Source organism: Kazachstania africana, chromosome 2 (genome assembly GCF_000304475.1).
Source record: "Kazachstania africana CBS 2517 chromosome 2, complete genome".
Taxonomy (NCBI): domain Eukaryota; kingdom Fungi; phylum Ascomycota; class Saccharomycetes; order Saccharomycetales; family Saccharomycetaceae; genus Kazachstania; species Kazachstania africana.
The window spans coordinates 558,801-576,135 of NC_018941.1; the positions used below are offsets into that span (position 1 = coordinate 558,801).

A 17,335-nucleotide genomic window follows, 5' to 3' on the forward strand; every position below is an offset into this window, starting at 1 on the left:
ATTTTGATAACGCTCATTGAGCTAAAAGACCATTTATATATTTACAATTATTGTTTCTTAAGAGTTGTATTTTTCCATGAATTCTATGTGAAATTGCTTCCAACTATCGATCCATTCAATTCCTGGTGCTAAGAAAGTTGTTCTCAAATGGTACGTACCTGCGACTTGTCCAAATCCAGACCCCGGTACGGTACAAATACCTGTATGCTCTAGTAATTCCTTACAATAGAATTCGTCAGGAGATAGTTCTAGACGTTGCGCTTCTTGAATTGCACGGTAAGGTAAGTTCAATTTGGGGAAAAGATACATAGCACCATTTGGTTTTTGGCATTCAATACCATCTAAAGAATTGAATGTTTTCCAAAGTAACTCGGCTCTCTGTGACAATTGACTATGAATCGTTTTTCTTTGAGCTTGGTCTAGTGCAAATGATTCTTCACCTCTCTTTGGAGGAGAAACCATTAAGTCGACTAATGCTTGACCAGTAACGACAGGACAAAGTGAGATAGAGGCTAATTTCAAAATTACTTGTCTAACCTCGTGTGTAAAACCGATTATCTCCATGTAACCACCTCTTTGGCCACATTCACCGGATACACCTTTAGAAGTAGAATGTAATGATGCTAATTGTACATTATCAAATTTACCCGGGATTTCACGTTGTAAACGTCTTAAAACTCCTTTTACTGAATGGAACTTCATTCCATCAAATATATTTTCTTGGTACACTTCATCGGCAATGACTACGATACCGTACTTGGCCGCAATTTCCAAGATACTTACAATGGCTTCTTTAGATAAGACAGCACCTGTGGGGTTCCCGGGATTAATTACAACAAGAACGTCAGGCTTAATATTATCTTGGACGGCTTTCTTAATGACATTCTCAATTTCTATGGGATTTATTGACCACCCATTCATTTCATCTAGGAAATATGGTAAAGCATGCGAATTATTTAAGGCCAAAGTTGCAGTATATAGAGGATACTGTGGGATAGGAATCAAGACACCAGTTTTTTCACCTTTACAGAGGATGGAGAGTAAGTAGTTTACTGCAGCAGATGCACCTGCGGTTAAAAAGATATCCTCTGGATAAGCTGGCTCACCGCCATCTCTTTCTGTAATAAAGTTTGCAACGGTTCTCCTTATCCCATATACACCTTGAGATTCGGAATATGCACCCACTGATCCACCAATATCCTTTAGAATTTTTTTGGCTCTTAGGATAGCGTCTTTCTTATACACAGCAGATGATCCCGGCTTGGTTTCAATGGCATGAAGTAAAGTCGGGTATTGCAAAAGTGAAAGCACTTGTCTATAGAAACTTAAAGGCTGCTGTTGTAACTGTTGAGGATTACCAATATTCGCGTTAATAATTTTATCAAAAGGTAGACTATTTGGCTTTTCTGCTAGTTGTCTTTTCAATTCTTCTGCTCTCGTGGGTATCTTACCTCTAACGGCATATTTTGCTTTTAGAACGTTTTCATTCAAGTCACCGATAGTTAATTGACCGGCAGGCTTGAAATTCAAGTTATGCTTTCTTGGTTTTGGATTAGAAAATGATTTAGTAGAATAGTAAGAGTATGTATTGGGTGGTAGAATGGTAACTGATGGTGACATTTTAGTGAAAAAAGCGTTAAGACTTGAAGAGCGTCTTGATATTGAAAGTGTGGTCATGTTAGTCCGAAGTATACTACGAATGTGAATATTGTGTTGTGTTTAAGTATGAGAACAGCTTTGTGTTTTTGCTCTTACTGAAGCAGGAAAATATTAGTAGCGGGTCACACGTTATGAAGTCTAAATACGTAATTGTTCTTTGTATATTTTAGGTCAATGGATAGGGCTAAATTTCAGAAGTATGTTACTGAGAAGTAGTACAGAGGCACAGTGGAGGGACTGAACGCACAAAAAAAATATAGAACGTCGTGACCTGGAAAATGTATCTGGGGTATGCTGGAAACTTAATCTTTTATTTCCGCAACAAATGAAGGATTATGTAGTTTACCTTCAGTAGGAATACACGTAGGAATAGTAGAAAAAGGTACACGTCAAAAAAAAGAATGATCTCTCACCCACTTTCTTTGTAACTCGTAATAACGTTGTAGGTAGATCAGCAGAAGAAGGCACTTGGAAAAAGTCACGCAATTAAAAAAGAAACAGAATGACGATTTGTTAGGTCTCTCAAAGTAAAGTTGTCTTGTGATGTAAATTAATCAAGAAGAATATGTATGAATATCTAATATGTAGAAATGGATTGGATTACAAGAGGGCATTTTGGGCCTTTTATAGCAGTGAGTCAATGACTCTCTTATTCAGAGTAACGATATCTTAGAGTTTTGTATCGAGAAAATTTTTCTGCAGCATGATAATGATTCCTATGAAATGGCCGCAAATATTAATATACCGGCGGAATGAAGATGGGATACGGACCTGTTTTTCTTTTGTATGGTGAGTAGTGTTTAAGATAGCCTTGTATTGCAAAGCAATGAGAGTCCGTCTTTGAATTCTGATGGTTCAGTTGTATCTTGAAACTCATTTGCCAGTATTTATATAGCATTTCTGCTACCAGGGGTCGAGGGATCGTTCGTTTATGAAGTACATTTTTCCCTTTGATGTTTTATTTTTTCTGATGAGATACTTCTTGACTGAATGAAGTACAACACACTTGCGCGTATATAGTTCTTAATACAAGTGGATCTGTATGCTTAGTAAATGAGTGGTAGAGCACCATGTATACGTACACTTGTTACTAAGGAAGTGAGGGACAAAATTACGAATGCCATAGAGGGATTACCGTTGCATCAGAAAACTTTGCTTCAATTGCAAGATACATTGAAAAGAAATGATGCGTTAGCAATCCCACTACTGCGAGATGTTGTGAGTTATGAAACTACTGGAAAGTCAAAGTTTTTAGAATCTATCATCTATCGATTATATTTCCAATGGCTGAATGAAGTACCGAGTCATTTAAAACCATTATTGAACCAATACGAGCATTTAAAATCTAATTGGCCCATTGAGAGACATATAAAATTTAAGAATGCAGAGCCTGAAGCTATTTCATTACGCAACGCATGGATGCGTAACAAGGCAACCGCAGTGGATCTATCCACATCCGATGGTGTTATCAAGCCGATTCTAAATCATTTCAGATATTTGCGAGTGAATGAAGACAGGTTGTGTAAGAAAAAAGTGGGTCTGCCTATACTAGAGGTTCCATTGAACGTATTTGGCACTGAGATTCCAGAGTGTAGAGTAAACAATCTACTGAAAAAAAGAATTGCCCATGTAAAGAAAAGTTTACTGGAAGACAATCCGATGCTTTCTCCAAAATTAGAAGATACCTTGCATTCGATTATCAATGATAGCAAGAATACTAGAGCATTGAAAAGAGTTTACTTGAGAAGTTGCTCTCGAGCCTACACCGGAGAAAGCAACCCTAAGGATAGTTCGAATATCACTTTTCACATAATAGATTGGTAATGAAATGGCAGAAAGCAAGAGGAAAAAGCCGACTACCTCTTCTACTAATATACATTACCCACGATGCCATAATAAGAAAAAGTCCCTTCATCTAATCAATATCATATGAGATTATACAAAGAATTCCACACTCGAGAGATTTGTATTCCAGCGAACCCGCGCGCGCCATACTCCCTCGATGCATTGGCAAATTGTCTCCGTGTTTCTCTCTGTCTGGAAAAAACACCGAATTTGCATCGCAAAATGGAATTAATGCCACAGTTGTGGAAGTTTGGTCTTAAAAGATCAACATGGAGGTTAGAAGAATTCTTAACTCAAACCGCACACTAAATTCCCTTTCTCATGGCTCTTTCTGGTAACTAACAGTAAGTTGTCATGCCTTGTCCAGAATTTTCTCGTATTTGTGAAACCACACCGTTGTCTCTCGTGGCAAAATGACGGACTGGCCTTGATTAGTCTGGTTATCGATAGATGGGAGCCACTATTCCTAGTATGACTGTATTGTAATGTACTATTACCATTATTATTGATATTGTCATCATGATGATTCTTGGTTCTTCCCTGGATTTGATATTTTTTTATATATATGTTAACTATTGGATTTTGGAATTTGGATTGGTCCAATCTTGTTTTAGTGGCATCACCAAGAAAATCAATCTCGATTCAACTCACTTAAATTGTATTACTCGATTCAACAATGAGTAACCAACATGATACAGAATTGACTGATTTCAGTAATCTAGATGATTTAGAACAGGAATTCAATCAATATAAGAAAATAGAATTGACTATATCATCCACACGTCAAAATGAAGAGGTCGATTCAAAGAGGCAAGGAAAATCAGATAAAAACGTAAAATCATCTTCCTTTGATTCTATCTTCTCTCTGACACAGCAACAACAAGTTCCAACTTATGAAGAAAATTCGATTACAATAGCAGATTATTATACTTACTCATTAAGGCCTTATTTTACTTTCAAAACTATCACAGATTATATAAAATCACTATTTCCAATATTTCACTGGTTACCACATTATAATTTAACATGGTTCATATCCGATTTGATTGCAGGTATAACAGTAGGTTGTGTCCTCGTTCCACAATCAATGTCGTACGCACAGATTGCTACTCTGTCTCCCCAATTCGGTCTATATTCCAGTTTTATAGGAGCATTTTCCTATTCATTGTTTGCTACTTCCAAAGATGTCTGTATTGGGCCTGTTGCAGTCATGTCACTGCAAACTGCAAAAGTTATTGCCCGTGTCCAAGATAAGTTACCAAGTGACACAGATATAACAGCGTCTGAAATTGCCACTACCTTGGCTTTATTATGTGGAATCATTGCAACAGGGGTTGGTTTACTAAGACTGGGGTTTTTGGTTGAATTAATTTCCCTTAATGCAGTGGCGGGCTTCATGACAGGTTCTGCGCTGAACATTATTAGTGGTCAGGTCCCGGGTTTAATGGGTTACAATAGTGAAGTTAATACAAGAACTTCAACATATAAAGTCATCATTGACACTTTGAAGCATTTACCAGACACTAAATTAGACGCTGTATTTGGTTTGATCCCGTTATTTTTACTATTTGCATGGAAATGGGTTTGTGACGTATTGGGACCAAGATTAAATGAAAGACATTTCGGTAATGGTAAAAATCCAAGAGCCCATAGAATTATGAAAAATTTTTATTTCTATGCACAGACTACGAAAAATGCAATCATTATTATTGTCTTCACATGTATATCATGGGCAATTACAAGAGGTAAAACTTCAGAGACTCGCCCAATTAGTGTTCTTGGCAGTGTTCCTAAAGGTTTGAAAGATGTTGAAACCTTTACTGTCCCCAGCGGTCTAATGGCCAAGCTTGCCCCAGAGCTACCCGCCTCAATAATAGTCTTACTGCTTGAACATATTGCTATCGCAAAATCATTTGGTAGAATCAACGACTATAAGATTGTACCTGATCAAGAAATTGTTGCCATTGGTATAACAAATCTTCTAGGAACTTTCTTCCATGCTTATCCAGCAACAGGCTCATTTTCGAGATCTGCGCTGAAGGCTAAATGTAATGTTAGAACTCCATTAAGTGGTTTATTTTCTGGTGCATGTGTCCTTTTGGCACTATATTGTTTAACTGGTGCATTTTTTTATATTCCGAAAGCCACATTATGTGCTGTTATCATTCACGCGGTCTCTAACTTAATTGCTTCTTATAAAGCAACAATGAATTTTTGGAAAATGAACCCTCTCGATTGCTTCTGTTTTTTAGTGACTGTAATTATAACTGTTTTTGCCTCTATAGAAGATGGTATTTATTTTGCAATGTGTTGGTCTGTCGCAGTTTTATTATTCAAAGTTGCATTCCCACCTGGAAAATTTCTGGGTCAAATTGAAATTACTGAAGTCCTTGATGGTAAATTGGTAGGTGATTCGTCAGTATTGACTTCTAGTGATGAAAACAGTGAAATTCTTCCAACTACTAAGGCAGGGTATTCTGTCGAGGTTGTATCAAATCACAATGAAAATACAAATTACTATACAAAATGGGTTCCATTTGATTTCAGTTATACAAAGGAACTAAATCCGGATGCTCATATTAAGCCACCACCACCTGGGGTTATTGTTTACAGGATGGCTGATAGTTTCACATATATGAATTGTTCAAGACATTTCGATATTTTATTCGATGAAATTAAAAGAAGTACAAAGAGAGGAAAGTTAACTCAAATCATGAGAAAATCTGATCGTCCATGGAATGATCCTGGTAAATGGGAACCCCGAGTTTTCATCAAAAAATATCTAAGAAGAGAAAATTATGATGAAGATAATGTTGACATTGAAGATCGTGTTATTGATGACAGACCATTCCTGAAGATAATCTGTCTAGATTTTTCACAAGTATCCCAAATTGATGCAACTGCAATTCAATGCTTGTACGATCTGAGAAAATCTGTAAATAAGTATGCAGACAGACAAGTTGAATTTCATTTCGTTGGGATCATCTCTCCATGGATCAAAAAATCATTGAGGAATTTCGGATTCGGTACAATAAATAATGAATACAGTGATGAATCAATTATTATGGGTCATTCCAGCTACCATTTGACCAAAGACGTGGATGGAATCAAAGCTGCTACCGGTACCAATCTTCCATTTTTTCACATAGATATTCCAAACTTCAACAAATGGGATATTTAGAAAAAAAAATTTATTTACTACTATGTACTATTGATATATTCCTTTTATAAGGCTAATACTTATTCCTAATGATTAACCAATTGCAAAATGAAGCACATATAGATTCTCTCTTTCTATTAATATTTACTGTCACCGACAGCTTTTGTCTTGTGTCACAACGAGCAGCCTGCTTGGAAACCCGACAGGCGTCAGCTACATTTTTTAAGGGAATCACATCAGTTGGAAAAAGGAAGTGACAGTAAAATGACAAGATTGCTGACGAATGATAGATGGGGTGAATAAAGATGTTCTTATTCCTTTCGTTGAAAAGTTTATATAAATTTCTGAAGATTCAAAATTGTCTTGTCGAGATATTTTATGAACTCCAGTAGCTTGAATAAATATGATTTTCAGTAAAGTGTTACATCAAAAGAATTTGAAACTACAAGCGATCAAGAGTCAAATACCAAAATTGAATCCCAAAAGTGGTCGTGCTGGAGGACCATGGGGTCTCATGGAATTTAAGAGACAAATTGTACTTATTCCAGGGTTTTTGCTTACACTGTCAGTACTTTGTTTCTGGCCGTTTTCAATTAGAGCTGTTCATCGTGTAAGACACAAAGATACTAGTAGCATGATCTAAATCGCTGTATATAAACCAATCAATCATATAAAATGAATCTATTCTATATATTCTTATAAGATGTAAACAAAAATAAATAGAGCGCTGGAAAATAATATAATAGTGAATATTAATAATGTCCAATTCTTCATCTTTTGCCACCATAATCGTTCTTGTAATCTTTCTGCTTTCCTCTTGAAATTGGAACTATTATTATTCAATCTCGATGTCCTACCAACTAGTAACGATACCCGCTCTTGTCGTTGTAAAAATTTATCTATGTTATCATTCATGATCTGTATTATGTCGTCTAGTTCATCTTCTGCATCGTTTGCATTTGTCTGGATGGAGTTCTCATTTTTGTACATGAGTAATTCGTCATGAAATTTATCCAGTATCAATTTGATATCAGCCTTCAATTGATCATCAGAATCGTAATTGAAGTGTTTCAATTCACTCAACACTCTGATAGGCACTATTATTGGCAGATTCTCTGAAATGAAACAGACAAGAATATCGTTCGTATCAGTGGTCGTATAATAACAGTCAAACCCGTCTATTATTTTCGTTGACATTTTAGTTACTTTATTGCCCTCAATCATTTGCACTTTCGGAAGAACCAAGTCAAGTATTAGCTTGTGGAACAGCTTGGGGTCAATTGTACTGGTCATAGTACCGTATGATTTGTTGAGACTCCCGTTATCATTCGTTGATGACATTGGATTGTGAAATGCTGATATTGTTTCATTGTTCCTTATGGCTTCTATATAGTTTACATTGAAAGTTTTCATTTCTGTTATATTGAATTTACGTGAGGTAGGGACGGGATACAAAACTAACCTCCTTCTGTGCTTTACATGCAATAGGAATCAACATAACCTTTACTCCCTCAATAATTTTATACTTGATAGTCGTATCAAGAAATCATATTTGCGCGAGCGAGCGTCAGGGTAAAAAATGGATCTATAAATAAATGAAGAGTATATTCAGTAAGACTACAAAGGTACTTTATTACATACCAGTTATGGCGGTTTCAAGTGTGGACTTACATAGTAATACATGCCGGGTATTTTGCCCATATTTGTGTGTTCTGTTACGTGAATCGTGAATCGCACCATCCCTTTACAACGTACTGAATTTCGTTTTTGTGTGATCTACCTAGTTTTAATTTTCCACATGGCTTCATCATCTTTTTGTCGTTATCACGAAGCCAGGGAACAACATTGGAATGAGCTCTTACTATGGATGAGTCAGTGACAACGCTATCTTGATTGCAGACCAGTTTAAATTCCAAATTCCATGGCGTTACTTCACCGAAGAGGTCCGACCTACAATTATTTTCTGTCCATAATTTCAATTTTGTCAATATGGCCAATTTAATGTCATCTGAGTAGTTTAATTCCTTATAATTTGATACATTTAACTGTGCCATTGTTCTGTTATTAATGTAAACTTCAGGCAGTCTCTGATTTTGTATACAACTTGTCTCAACAGCCAGCAGTTTCCAAAAATTGGAATTCTCTGTTTTCTGCCTCATTCTTCTATTTGGCAGAAGGGTCGTCGTTGTTGTAACATCAGTCTCATTTTTCTCTCTTGAAGTAGGCCATGGCTCTAATTCGTAGTGTAATTTTGTGAATATTGTCTCGTTTGTCGTGTAAGTCTTCGCGGCTTGTCTCTTACTACGTGAATAAATGGGTTCTATAAAGCATTGAATGTATTCTGGTGTCCATTTGTTGTCCGTTAAATCTAAATCGTGAATATTAAGTAATTTTACATTGGGTGTAACATCGCTGTCCTGACCCGTCATGGGATCCTCCTCGTCTTCGTCATAGGCATCATTATTAGTATTGTCGGCATCGTCATTGCGATTGTCCAAGGGATGAGTCTCTATTCTCAGATTGTCCGAATATCGACGCTTGCTGATGGACAGTCGGGGTTCCTCCACCAGAGAGGTCTTTCTTTTCACTTGAGACATCATTGAACTCAGAGATGGTGTAACATTTGAGGTGCTTACACTTCTTTTTCTCGAATAAAATCCATTCATTATGTTCTTATAATGCTTGATTTGAGATGTGTTGTTTACTATTCCATTATTTACATATAATAGCATATCCTATAACCCATAAATACCTTCTCACTTGCGAAAGCAATATGCTTCTAATTGTATGCTGGGCTATTTTTCTCCCCTCCGTAGTTTATATAATGTATCTTTGTTTCCTCGATATTGTAAAGAAAAAATTAACGATCCTCGAGGCTTATGAAGAACGAAAGTCACGAAAAGAGAATCAATAATCCATATAGAAGAATCATTCGATTGGCTTGGTAATTGAGTGTACCAGACTGATTGGACGTATATATGCGTTTATATAATTTAATTTTGACTGAAATCTAAAAATGTTACAGAATCAACAGCATCTGAATTGCCATTCGTAGCGGAAGGCGCATTCATGAATTCAGTTTGTTGAGGTAAATGGGTTACCTGCGCCGTAACATTGACAGGAGTGTCCATAGAATTTAATGTAAGGTTCTGAGCTGGTTGGTTGGTTATATTTGAATAAGTATTGACATGTGCTATTGGATTCGGACTTGGTTCTGTATTAACGGAGAAAGGTGGATAATTGATTCCGATAGTTGGTGTGGGGGAGACTGAGGTCTGCATATTATTGAGGCTATCCGTTTTCATTACCGTATTCAACTGAGTGGAACTTCCAGCGGGTGTCGTAGAATTGCTCAATTCCAATCTTTTTTTCTCTAATTTAATTTTCTTCCTTCTTTCACGATCATCATGTTGTTTCTTTTGTTTCAACCTCACGGCACCTAATTCAGGTTTAAATTTAGTATTTCTTAAATCTTCTTCAAGTGATTTAATACACCAGTTACAAATGAAAATGGAACATTCACCAAATCTGGTTCTTTTATCTGTGGGTCTATTAGTATTTACTTGCATTTTTTCTTCTTTGTCTTCATTTCTATTTCTTAAAGTTCTTCTAGTATTAAGGAGAACAGTTGAATTAGTACCCATCAGTACTGTGGCATACTCGACGGATTGTTTATTGGAAAATGACAATATTTCTTTCGTTTCATCCGATTGACAGTTCCAATGCTGCCATTTGTAACAGAGATCGCAACAGATGATTTCATGATTTAAAACCATTTCATCCAGATCTTTCTCATTTTCATTAGTTACTATTGGAGGTAAATCTAAATGGCATGAACACTTAAATATCCAATCTTTATTATCAGGGTAGTTATCAAATTTTGAATTAGTAAGTTCTTCGAATGTATCGATTTCTTTCTGTGTAATACATATGTCAGTGGGTAATTCTAAGATATTTGTTTCAGCAAGTTTTGAAGTTTCCATGGGGTCCAGATTTTGAGTTTTAATAATTAAATTACCAAATTTTTCCCCCTTTTCTAGGACTTTTAAATCTATAGCATTCAAATTTTCATCATTTAAGTCGAATAAATCAATGTTTTTGTTTGACAATTTGAAATTTTTAAAATCAATTTCGAAATTGTTCCACAGCTGATTCCAAATAACTTCTTTTATTTTCTTGGATAACCTACTGACATTTCTGTGTCTCAATTTCATGAAATTATCTCTATTATCTAATTTAGTCAATATAGTATCTTCCAATTCACGCTTCTTTGTTTCTTCTTCCTTAGCAACTAGTCTTGAAGATCTCTTCCTTCTAGTCAATAATTCTTTCATTGATTTTTCCTTTACAAGTTGCTGTTGAAGTTTAACTGAATCGATTGAATTAATCGTCTTTATTTCAAGAAAATCGTTTAACCCAGGGCACTCGTGGCATAGTTTAACGTATTCATTGAAAGTTGTTGATATTGGTTTGTAACTAATTTTTAGTTCATCCAAATATGAATTGATTTCTTGAGAATAATCTAGATGAATCAATTCGTCAGTCTTAATGGTACAATTGGACAATTTAATTGGAACCATATAATCTTGAGGGTCGGGATATATGACTTTCTTTTCCACGACGGTACCATTAGTTGGCAGTACTATTAATTGCTTAGAATCATCTAATTTGATGAAGGGGAAATTGAATAAATCGAAGTTATTATTTAGATAATTTCTGAAGATTAAATTTTTTGATTCAATTTGTTTTATTACGTGATAAATAATTTCGAATTGTCTTGAGACATCTAATTTTATGAATTCACCTTGAAAAGTGTCTCTACCGGAATTGGATAGAAGTTCGTTAACAGATGTGTTCCAATCTGTGGATTTACTATTTGTCAATGATTTGAGTAATTGAAATCGAAGTATTTCATATAAATGGTCATGTTCATTTTCCTCATCATCATCCTCATCGTCATAGTCCTCCTTAATATCCTTCTGCAATTTCAGTATATTGTTCAACAGTAATACTTCATCGAATCTTATTGATTTCCACATAGGTTTTGGTGAATTGTTACAAACGATATAAAACCATGCAATTGAATATTGATAGTACCACGTCGTCAACACGTCGGAGAACTGTCTAATCTTGTCATAAGTGGATTCTAAGATGGACAGGTCGACCCTATTCAATTGAGTCAAAGTCTCTTCTGACAAATAACTGTGCCATTCCAACGCGTTTTCGTCTTGTTTAACCTCCACGGCAGGTTCATCGTCATAAATCGGTGTAGAAGACCCTGTCTGGCCCCTCGTAGATCTTCTCGTTCTCTTCATACCACTCACACACACACACACACGCACACACAAACACTCAACGTACTATCGATCCACTATATCTACGTTGCCATAACACTGCTTAAAATCTCACCAAACAAATTTCAAATTTCAAATGTTCGTGCTTCCCGTGTCTAATGATGTGAGTGTATTCCCGGGTAACTCGCATTTCCCTGAGAGAGAAAAAAAAATCCCTAAGCGGTTTTTTCTGGTTTGATTCAATGAATAATAATGGTTTGAAGATTTGACTAATTGTATAATCAATAAGAGGTAGAGATTGAAACGTATACTATACGTTATAATCACGTTGATTCAGTCATTGGTACGGGTACCGTTATCTTCTCACCTTCTTTTTTTCTAATATTTGATTCGTTAGCGTAGTAATCGCTTATTAAGTACGATTCTAAACAAAGGTAACTAATAAAAAGGATTTTACACCCACAATTCCTCTACTTCGTGTTTGAATCATTTTCTCTCTTTCTCCAAGATATTGATATTCTATTATAATGTCGGATATGGAGGACTACCACGTTAATCCTCAATTTAAAATGGGGGCAGCTCCTTTCAAAAACCAACCGTCTTCCAGCGGAGGTGCTGTCGCTCCAGCTACCCTCCGAATGATGGGCAGGCAGCAGCAGCAACAACAACTACAACAGCCTCCAATAAACCAGAATTACAATTATACTACTAAACAGCCTACACAGCCTTTAATGCCACCAGTAAGTATCCCAAATGGTAAGAATAGTAATGGTGAATCTAAATCATCTGCATCAAAACCTGAAATCAAACAATTCCATAGGAAGTCATTGGGTGATTGGGATTTTTTGGAAACTGTTGGTGCAGGTTCAATGGGTAAAGTGAAGTTAGCCAGGCATCATCAGACTAATGAAATCTGTGCGATTAAAATCGTTAATAGAGCAACTAAGGCTTATCTGCATAAAGAGCAATCTTTAGCACCTCCAAAGAACGAAAATGAAATGTTAGAAAGACAAAAGAAACTTGAAAAGGAAATTTCGAGAGATAAGAGGACCATTAGAGAGGCATCTTTAGGTCAAGTACTATATCATCCTCATATTTGTCGTCTATTTGAGATGTGTACGATGTCGAATCATTTTTATATGCTCTTTGAATACGTCTCAGGAGGCCAATTATTAGATTATATTATTCAACATGGTTCTTTAAGAGAACATCATGCAAGAAAATTTGCTAGAGGTGTCGCAAGTGCTTTACAATATTTACATGCAAATAACATTGTCCATAGAGATCTGAAAATTGAAAATATTATGATTTCCACTTCTGGTGAAATCAAAATTATTGATTTTGGTCTTTCAAATGTTTTCGATACGAGAAAACAATTGCATACGTTTTGCGGTTCTTTATATTTTGCTGCTCCTGAATTACTGAAAGCAAATCCATATATTGGTCCAGAAGTAGATATATGGTCATTTGGTGTCGTCTTATATGTCCTCGTTTGCGGGAAAGTTCCCTTTGATGATGAAAATTCAAGTGTCCTGCATGAAAAAATTAAACAGGGTAAAGTCGAATATCCAAACCATTTATCAATCGAAGTTATTTCTCTTCTTTCTAAAATGTTAGTAGTAGATCCATTGAAAAGGGCAAATTTAACTAAAGTTATAGAGCATCCATGGATGATTAGAGGTTATGATTTCCCACCTCCATCATATCTACCGAAGAGAAGTCCAATGACTCCAGAAATAATTGATGCACATGTTATCAAGGAAATGTATCGTTTGGAATTCATTGATGACATTGAAGAAACTAAAAAAATTCTCATAAAAATTATTACGGAACCTGAATATCTTGAATTGTCAAGACAATACTGGTCAATTGTGGATGAACATAAAAATAGCATAAGTGGTAATACCAGCATTAATAGCAGTAATAATAACAATAATAATTATAATCTACCAGATCCAACTCAAGCATATCATCCGCTACTGTCCATGTATTACTTGGTCTCAGAAATGATGGCACGCAAACTCGCTAAATTACAAAAGAGACAGGCAACGGCTGCAGCTGCAGCTATGCCTCTGCCACCTTCTACTGTTACAACCTCCATTTCTCCAGTTACAACGTATAATCAAGATCAAGACAAAACTCCCACAGATAAAATACCTTCCAATCCACCAAATTATCGAAACAATATTCCACAGCAACTAAGAAGCCCATTGCAATCGAATGTAAAGGACCCAAATAAACAACAGACAAATACCACACCAGCTGTGAAGTCCACGCCTAGCAATACTAATGGTCAAGGAAAACCTTTACAAATCCTGGTACCACCAAAATTGGCAATGCCAGAGCAAGCGCATACTTCTCCAACCACGAGAAAATCATCTGAACAACACGAAAATATACAAGGTACCTTGATACAGGATCAAGGCAATAATGCATATCAACAACAAGCCCATCAACAACAGCAACAACAAAGCAACAGTTCCCCGGTTGAAACACAAGATAAGTTAAAGTCCTTCGGTGGCATCTTGAGGAGATTATCACAACGTAATCGTCATCCACAACAGCAATCTCCTTCACCATTGCCTCAAGCTCTTCAGCTAGATTTGAATACAGAACTTCCAAAAAATAGCAATAATAACAATGGAATTAATAAGAAGACCCATTCGCGTACTGTATCTGAATATGCCCCTAATGTATCAAGATATCCAACTTACGGTACATATACCGCCAACACCAACAATGTTGTCATTACACCACCAATGAGGTCTGCATCGCAAAGACAGAGGAAACAAAATGAATTACCTGCGTTGCCTCCGAATGCTCAGACATTAGTTCAGGAACAACGCGAAAAGCAAGTAGAAAAAGATATGATGAGATTGAAAGTTAACGATAAACATATCGGTTCTAGTGTCGAAAGTCCAAGAAATGCTAATGAAGAAAATAATTTAGAACCAGAAGATTCTGACGATAATAATAATACGCTACCTCCGCTCAATATAAATAAAAACCGTAGATATCATCCAAGTGCAAGAGCAAAATCAGTTGGCCATCAGCGTAGAGAGTCATTAAAGTTCATGAGACCTGCTGTACCAGCATCTCAGGATGTTGATGATCATGGGTTTTTGGAAAATAGTGACGATAATAGATCAGAAAATGTAAATAACAATTCCGTGGAAAATAAAGATTTAAACGAACTAACCGATGAAGAAATTTTGGCTGAAGCATCAAAAGCACCTGCTGGATCAATGCCATCCATCGATTACCCACGTTCACTATTCTTAAAAGGATTTTTTTCCGTACAAACAACGTCATCAAAACCTCTGCCAATTGTTAGATATAAAATAATATCAGTACTTAAAGATTTGAACATTCAATTCAAAGAAGTGAAAGGTGGTTTCATATGCATCAAAAATTTCAACAAAAATGATAAACCAGCAATGATAACGACTGGCCACATGGATCACAAGAGACAAAGATCGATATCAAGACAGGGTTCTATTAGACAAACGCAGGGGCAACAACCAAATATACCAATGACACCCATGGGAAACAATTCAACATTTCCACAAGAATTATCCATGGCATCAATTGATGATATGAATAACGTCAATGCAGATGACATATTAACCACGTCGATAGCTCAAGATGTTAATAACCATATGAATAACGGCATGTTGAAAGAAAGGTCACCAATTAAGTTTGAAATCCACATTGTTAAAGTTAGAATTGTGGGATTAGCTGGTGTCCATTTCAAGAAGGTTAGTGGTAATACGTGGCTTTATAAAGAATTGGCATCACATGTGTTAAAAGAACTGAATCTATAAACGAAGCCTCGGATAGAGTATATTAGTAAATATTAATTATTTATTGTCGGTCTATTCAATAACGGCACAAAGACAGGGTTGTGTTTATGCAGTAGTAGCTTCAACGTTATTATAAAAAATGAATTTTAAATAAACATGTTTATATATATACTTGTACTTACTCTCAAAATTGATTTTATTCCTCTTTATTCAAGTACGTGGATACTGGCCTCTCAGCTATAAGTTATACATACAACTGTGGCATGGAATAACTTTTTCTTGCAGAGTAACCGTTAACCTTTTAATCAATTTCAGTTTGAAGACATAGAGCATTTCATTTATTTAAGACTCAGTTTATATTTTGTTTTTAAAAAGCCAATACAGGTCAAGCTTAAAAAGATAAACCATATTCACAAGACCTAAGAGAATCCTGCGATGAAATATATTACAACTGGTATCGGGCAAGGTTTCAATATGGTAATAATATCCATCACCAGTCATAAAGCATAATTTGAATTGTATCAGGAATCTTTAGTTGCAAAAGATTTGACTCTAGAAAAGAAAAAAGCCTTTTCATTCTTTAACGAACATTCTGAGACATGCCCTTCATTATCTTCAACTGTGGAACTTATCCATTTGAGTCGATGATGTATCCTATGACCTTGATTTTTGATTTCTAATGTCTCAACAAATATATATTTGTCATTGGATCTCGATACTTGTAGCCTTCCAAAATTATTATCAAAACCAATATTCCAGCTACATAGATCTGCTTCACGAGGTTGAGTTTCTCTTGAAAAAGTTTTAACGATCTGTTGCGGTTCATCTGTGGTTAGCAATCTTAAAACTTTACCATCTTCGTAAAATCTATAATATCTATAATATGTTATCATTTGGATCGGATTCAATAAAGTGAAAGACCCTTCTTCATTTGAACCGTATCTCAAATAATTCACGACACTAATGTACACACCCTCAAACTTGATAAATGGACGATCTTTGATCATCTTTGCATAGTCATCACCCCACAGTTCCTTTTCAAGAACGGAAAAAGTACTAATGCCATTCAGATACATTGCCTCATTATCGTAAACTTGTTTAGGATATATATAGTCCTTGAATGCCTTATAAGGTGTTGAAGTACGAAAGCAGAGATCGTTGAATCTTGAACAGGTTAACGATAAGTTGACCCAAGACTCACCGGATAGAAACACCACATGCCCAACAATCTTAAGCAATATATCATTGGGCAACATATCCAGTATCCAACAAGGCAATATTGACTCGTCGACATCTTCAATGTCCTCCAGTTCTTCCATTTTTGCAACCTTAATTTCAGTTTCCTCACTTGAGGAAAGGGACAATTTTTTCATTTGCATTAGAGCATTCCATTCGTCATACAGTTTCTTTCTATAAATCTTCTCAACATTCTCATCTAATTTCAGAGCTCTTCTATAAAAGTTAATTGCATCCGACATAGAACCATCTTTCTCCTTCGAGACACCTTTTTCCCAAATTGAGATTGCCTCTTCAGTTCTTGGGTTCAATACTTTTGTTCGGGTCATTATATAACG

General features: G+C 35.8%; 9 protein-coding genes across 9 annotated transcripts; 4 read left to right on the top strand and 5 right to left on the bottom strand.

Annotated features, from left to right (window-relative positions):
* Positions 1-57: 57 nt before the first annotated feature.
* On the bottom strand, positions 58-1,677 carry KAFR0B02730 (uncharacterized protein; the record flags this gene model as incomplete). The annotated part of the gene is made up of 1 exon (XM_003955656.1): positions 58-1,677. One exon carries the CDS (start codon positions 1,675-1,677, stop codon positions 58-60), a length of 1,620 nt encoding a protein of 539 aa, XP_003955705.1.
* A 1,035-nt stretch (positions 1,678-2,712) lies between these two features.
* GEP5 (Gep5p) lies at positions 2,713-3,483 on the top strand (the record flags this gene model as incomplete). Its single annotated transcript, XM_003955657.1, has 1 exon — positions 2,713-3,483. One exon carries the CDS (start codon positions 2,713-2,715, stop codon positions 3,481-3,483), a length of 771 nt encoding a protein of 256 aa, XP_003955706.1.
* Positions 3,484-4,180: 697 nt separating this feature from the next.
* SUL2 (sulfate permease) lies at positions 4,181-6,685 on the top strand (the record flags this gene model as incomplete). Its single annotated transcript, XM_003955658.1, has 1 exon — positions 4,181-6,685. One exon carries the CDS (start codon positions 4,181-4,183, stop codon positions 6,683-6,685), a length of 2,505 nt encoding a protein of 834 aa, XP_003955707.1.
* A 382-nt stretch (positions 6,686-7,067) lies between these two features.
* KAFR0B02760 (uncharacterized protein) lies at positions 7,068-7,307 on the top strand (the record flags this gene model as incomplete). Its single annotated transcript, XM_003955659.1, has 1 exon — positions 7,068-7,307. One exon carries the CDS (start codon positions 7,068-7,070, stop codon positions 7,305-7,307), a length of 240 nt encoding a protein of 79 aa, XP_003955708.1.
* Positions 7,308-7,360: 53 nt separating this feature from the next.
* NYV1 (Nyv1p) lies at positions 7,361-8,077 on the bottom strand (the record flags this gene model as incomplete). The annotated part of the gene is made up of 1 exon (XM_003955660.1): positions 7,361-8,077. One exon carries the CDS (start codon positions 8,075-8,077, stop codon positions 7,361-7,363), a length of 717 nt encoding a protein of 238 aa, XP_003955709.1.
* Positions 8,078-8,379: 302 nt separating this feature from the next.
* GIS3 (Gis3p) lies at positions 8,380-9,396 on the bottom strand (the record flags this gene model as incomplete). The annotated part of the gene is made up of 1 exon (XM_003955661.1): positions 8,380-9,396. One exon carries the CDS (start codon positions 9,394-9,396, stop codon positions 8,380-8,382), a length of 1,017 nt encoding a protein of 338 aa, XP_003955710.1.
* Positions 9,397-9,657: 261 nt separating this feature from the next.
* On the bottom strand, positions 9,658-11,979 carry IOC2 (Ioc2p; the record flags this gene model as incomplete). Its single annotated transcript, XM_003955662.1, has 1 exon — positions 9,658-11,979. One exon carries the CDS (start codon positions 11,977-11,979, stop codon positions 9,658-9,660), a length of 2,322 nt encoding a protein of 773 aa, XP_003955711.1.
* A 515-nt stretch (positions 11,980-12,494) lies between these two features.
* Positions 12,495-15,782, top strand: KIN2 (serine/threonine protein kinase KIN2; the record flags this gene model as incomplete). The annotated part of the gene is made up of 1 exon (XM_003955663.1): positions 12,495-15,782. One exon carries the CDS (start codon positions 12,495-12,497, stop codon positions 15,780-15,782), a length of 3,288 nt encoding a protein of 1,095 aa, XP_003955712.1.
* A 500-nt stretch (positions 15,783-16,282) lies between these two features.
* On the bottom strand, positions 16,283-17,326 carry HRT3 (SCF ubiquitin ligase complex subunit HRT3; the record flags this gene model as incomplete). Its single annotated transcript, XM_003955664.1, has 1 exon — positions 16,283-17,326. One exon carries the CDS (start codon positions 17,324-17,326, stop codon positions 16,283-16,285), a length of 1,044 nt encoding a protein of 347 aa, XP_003955713.1.
* Positions 17,327-17,335: the final 9 nt, after the last annotated feature.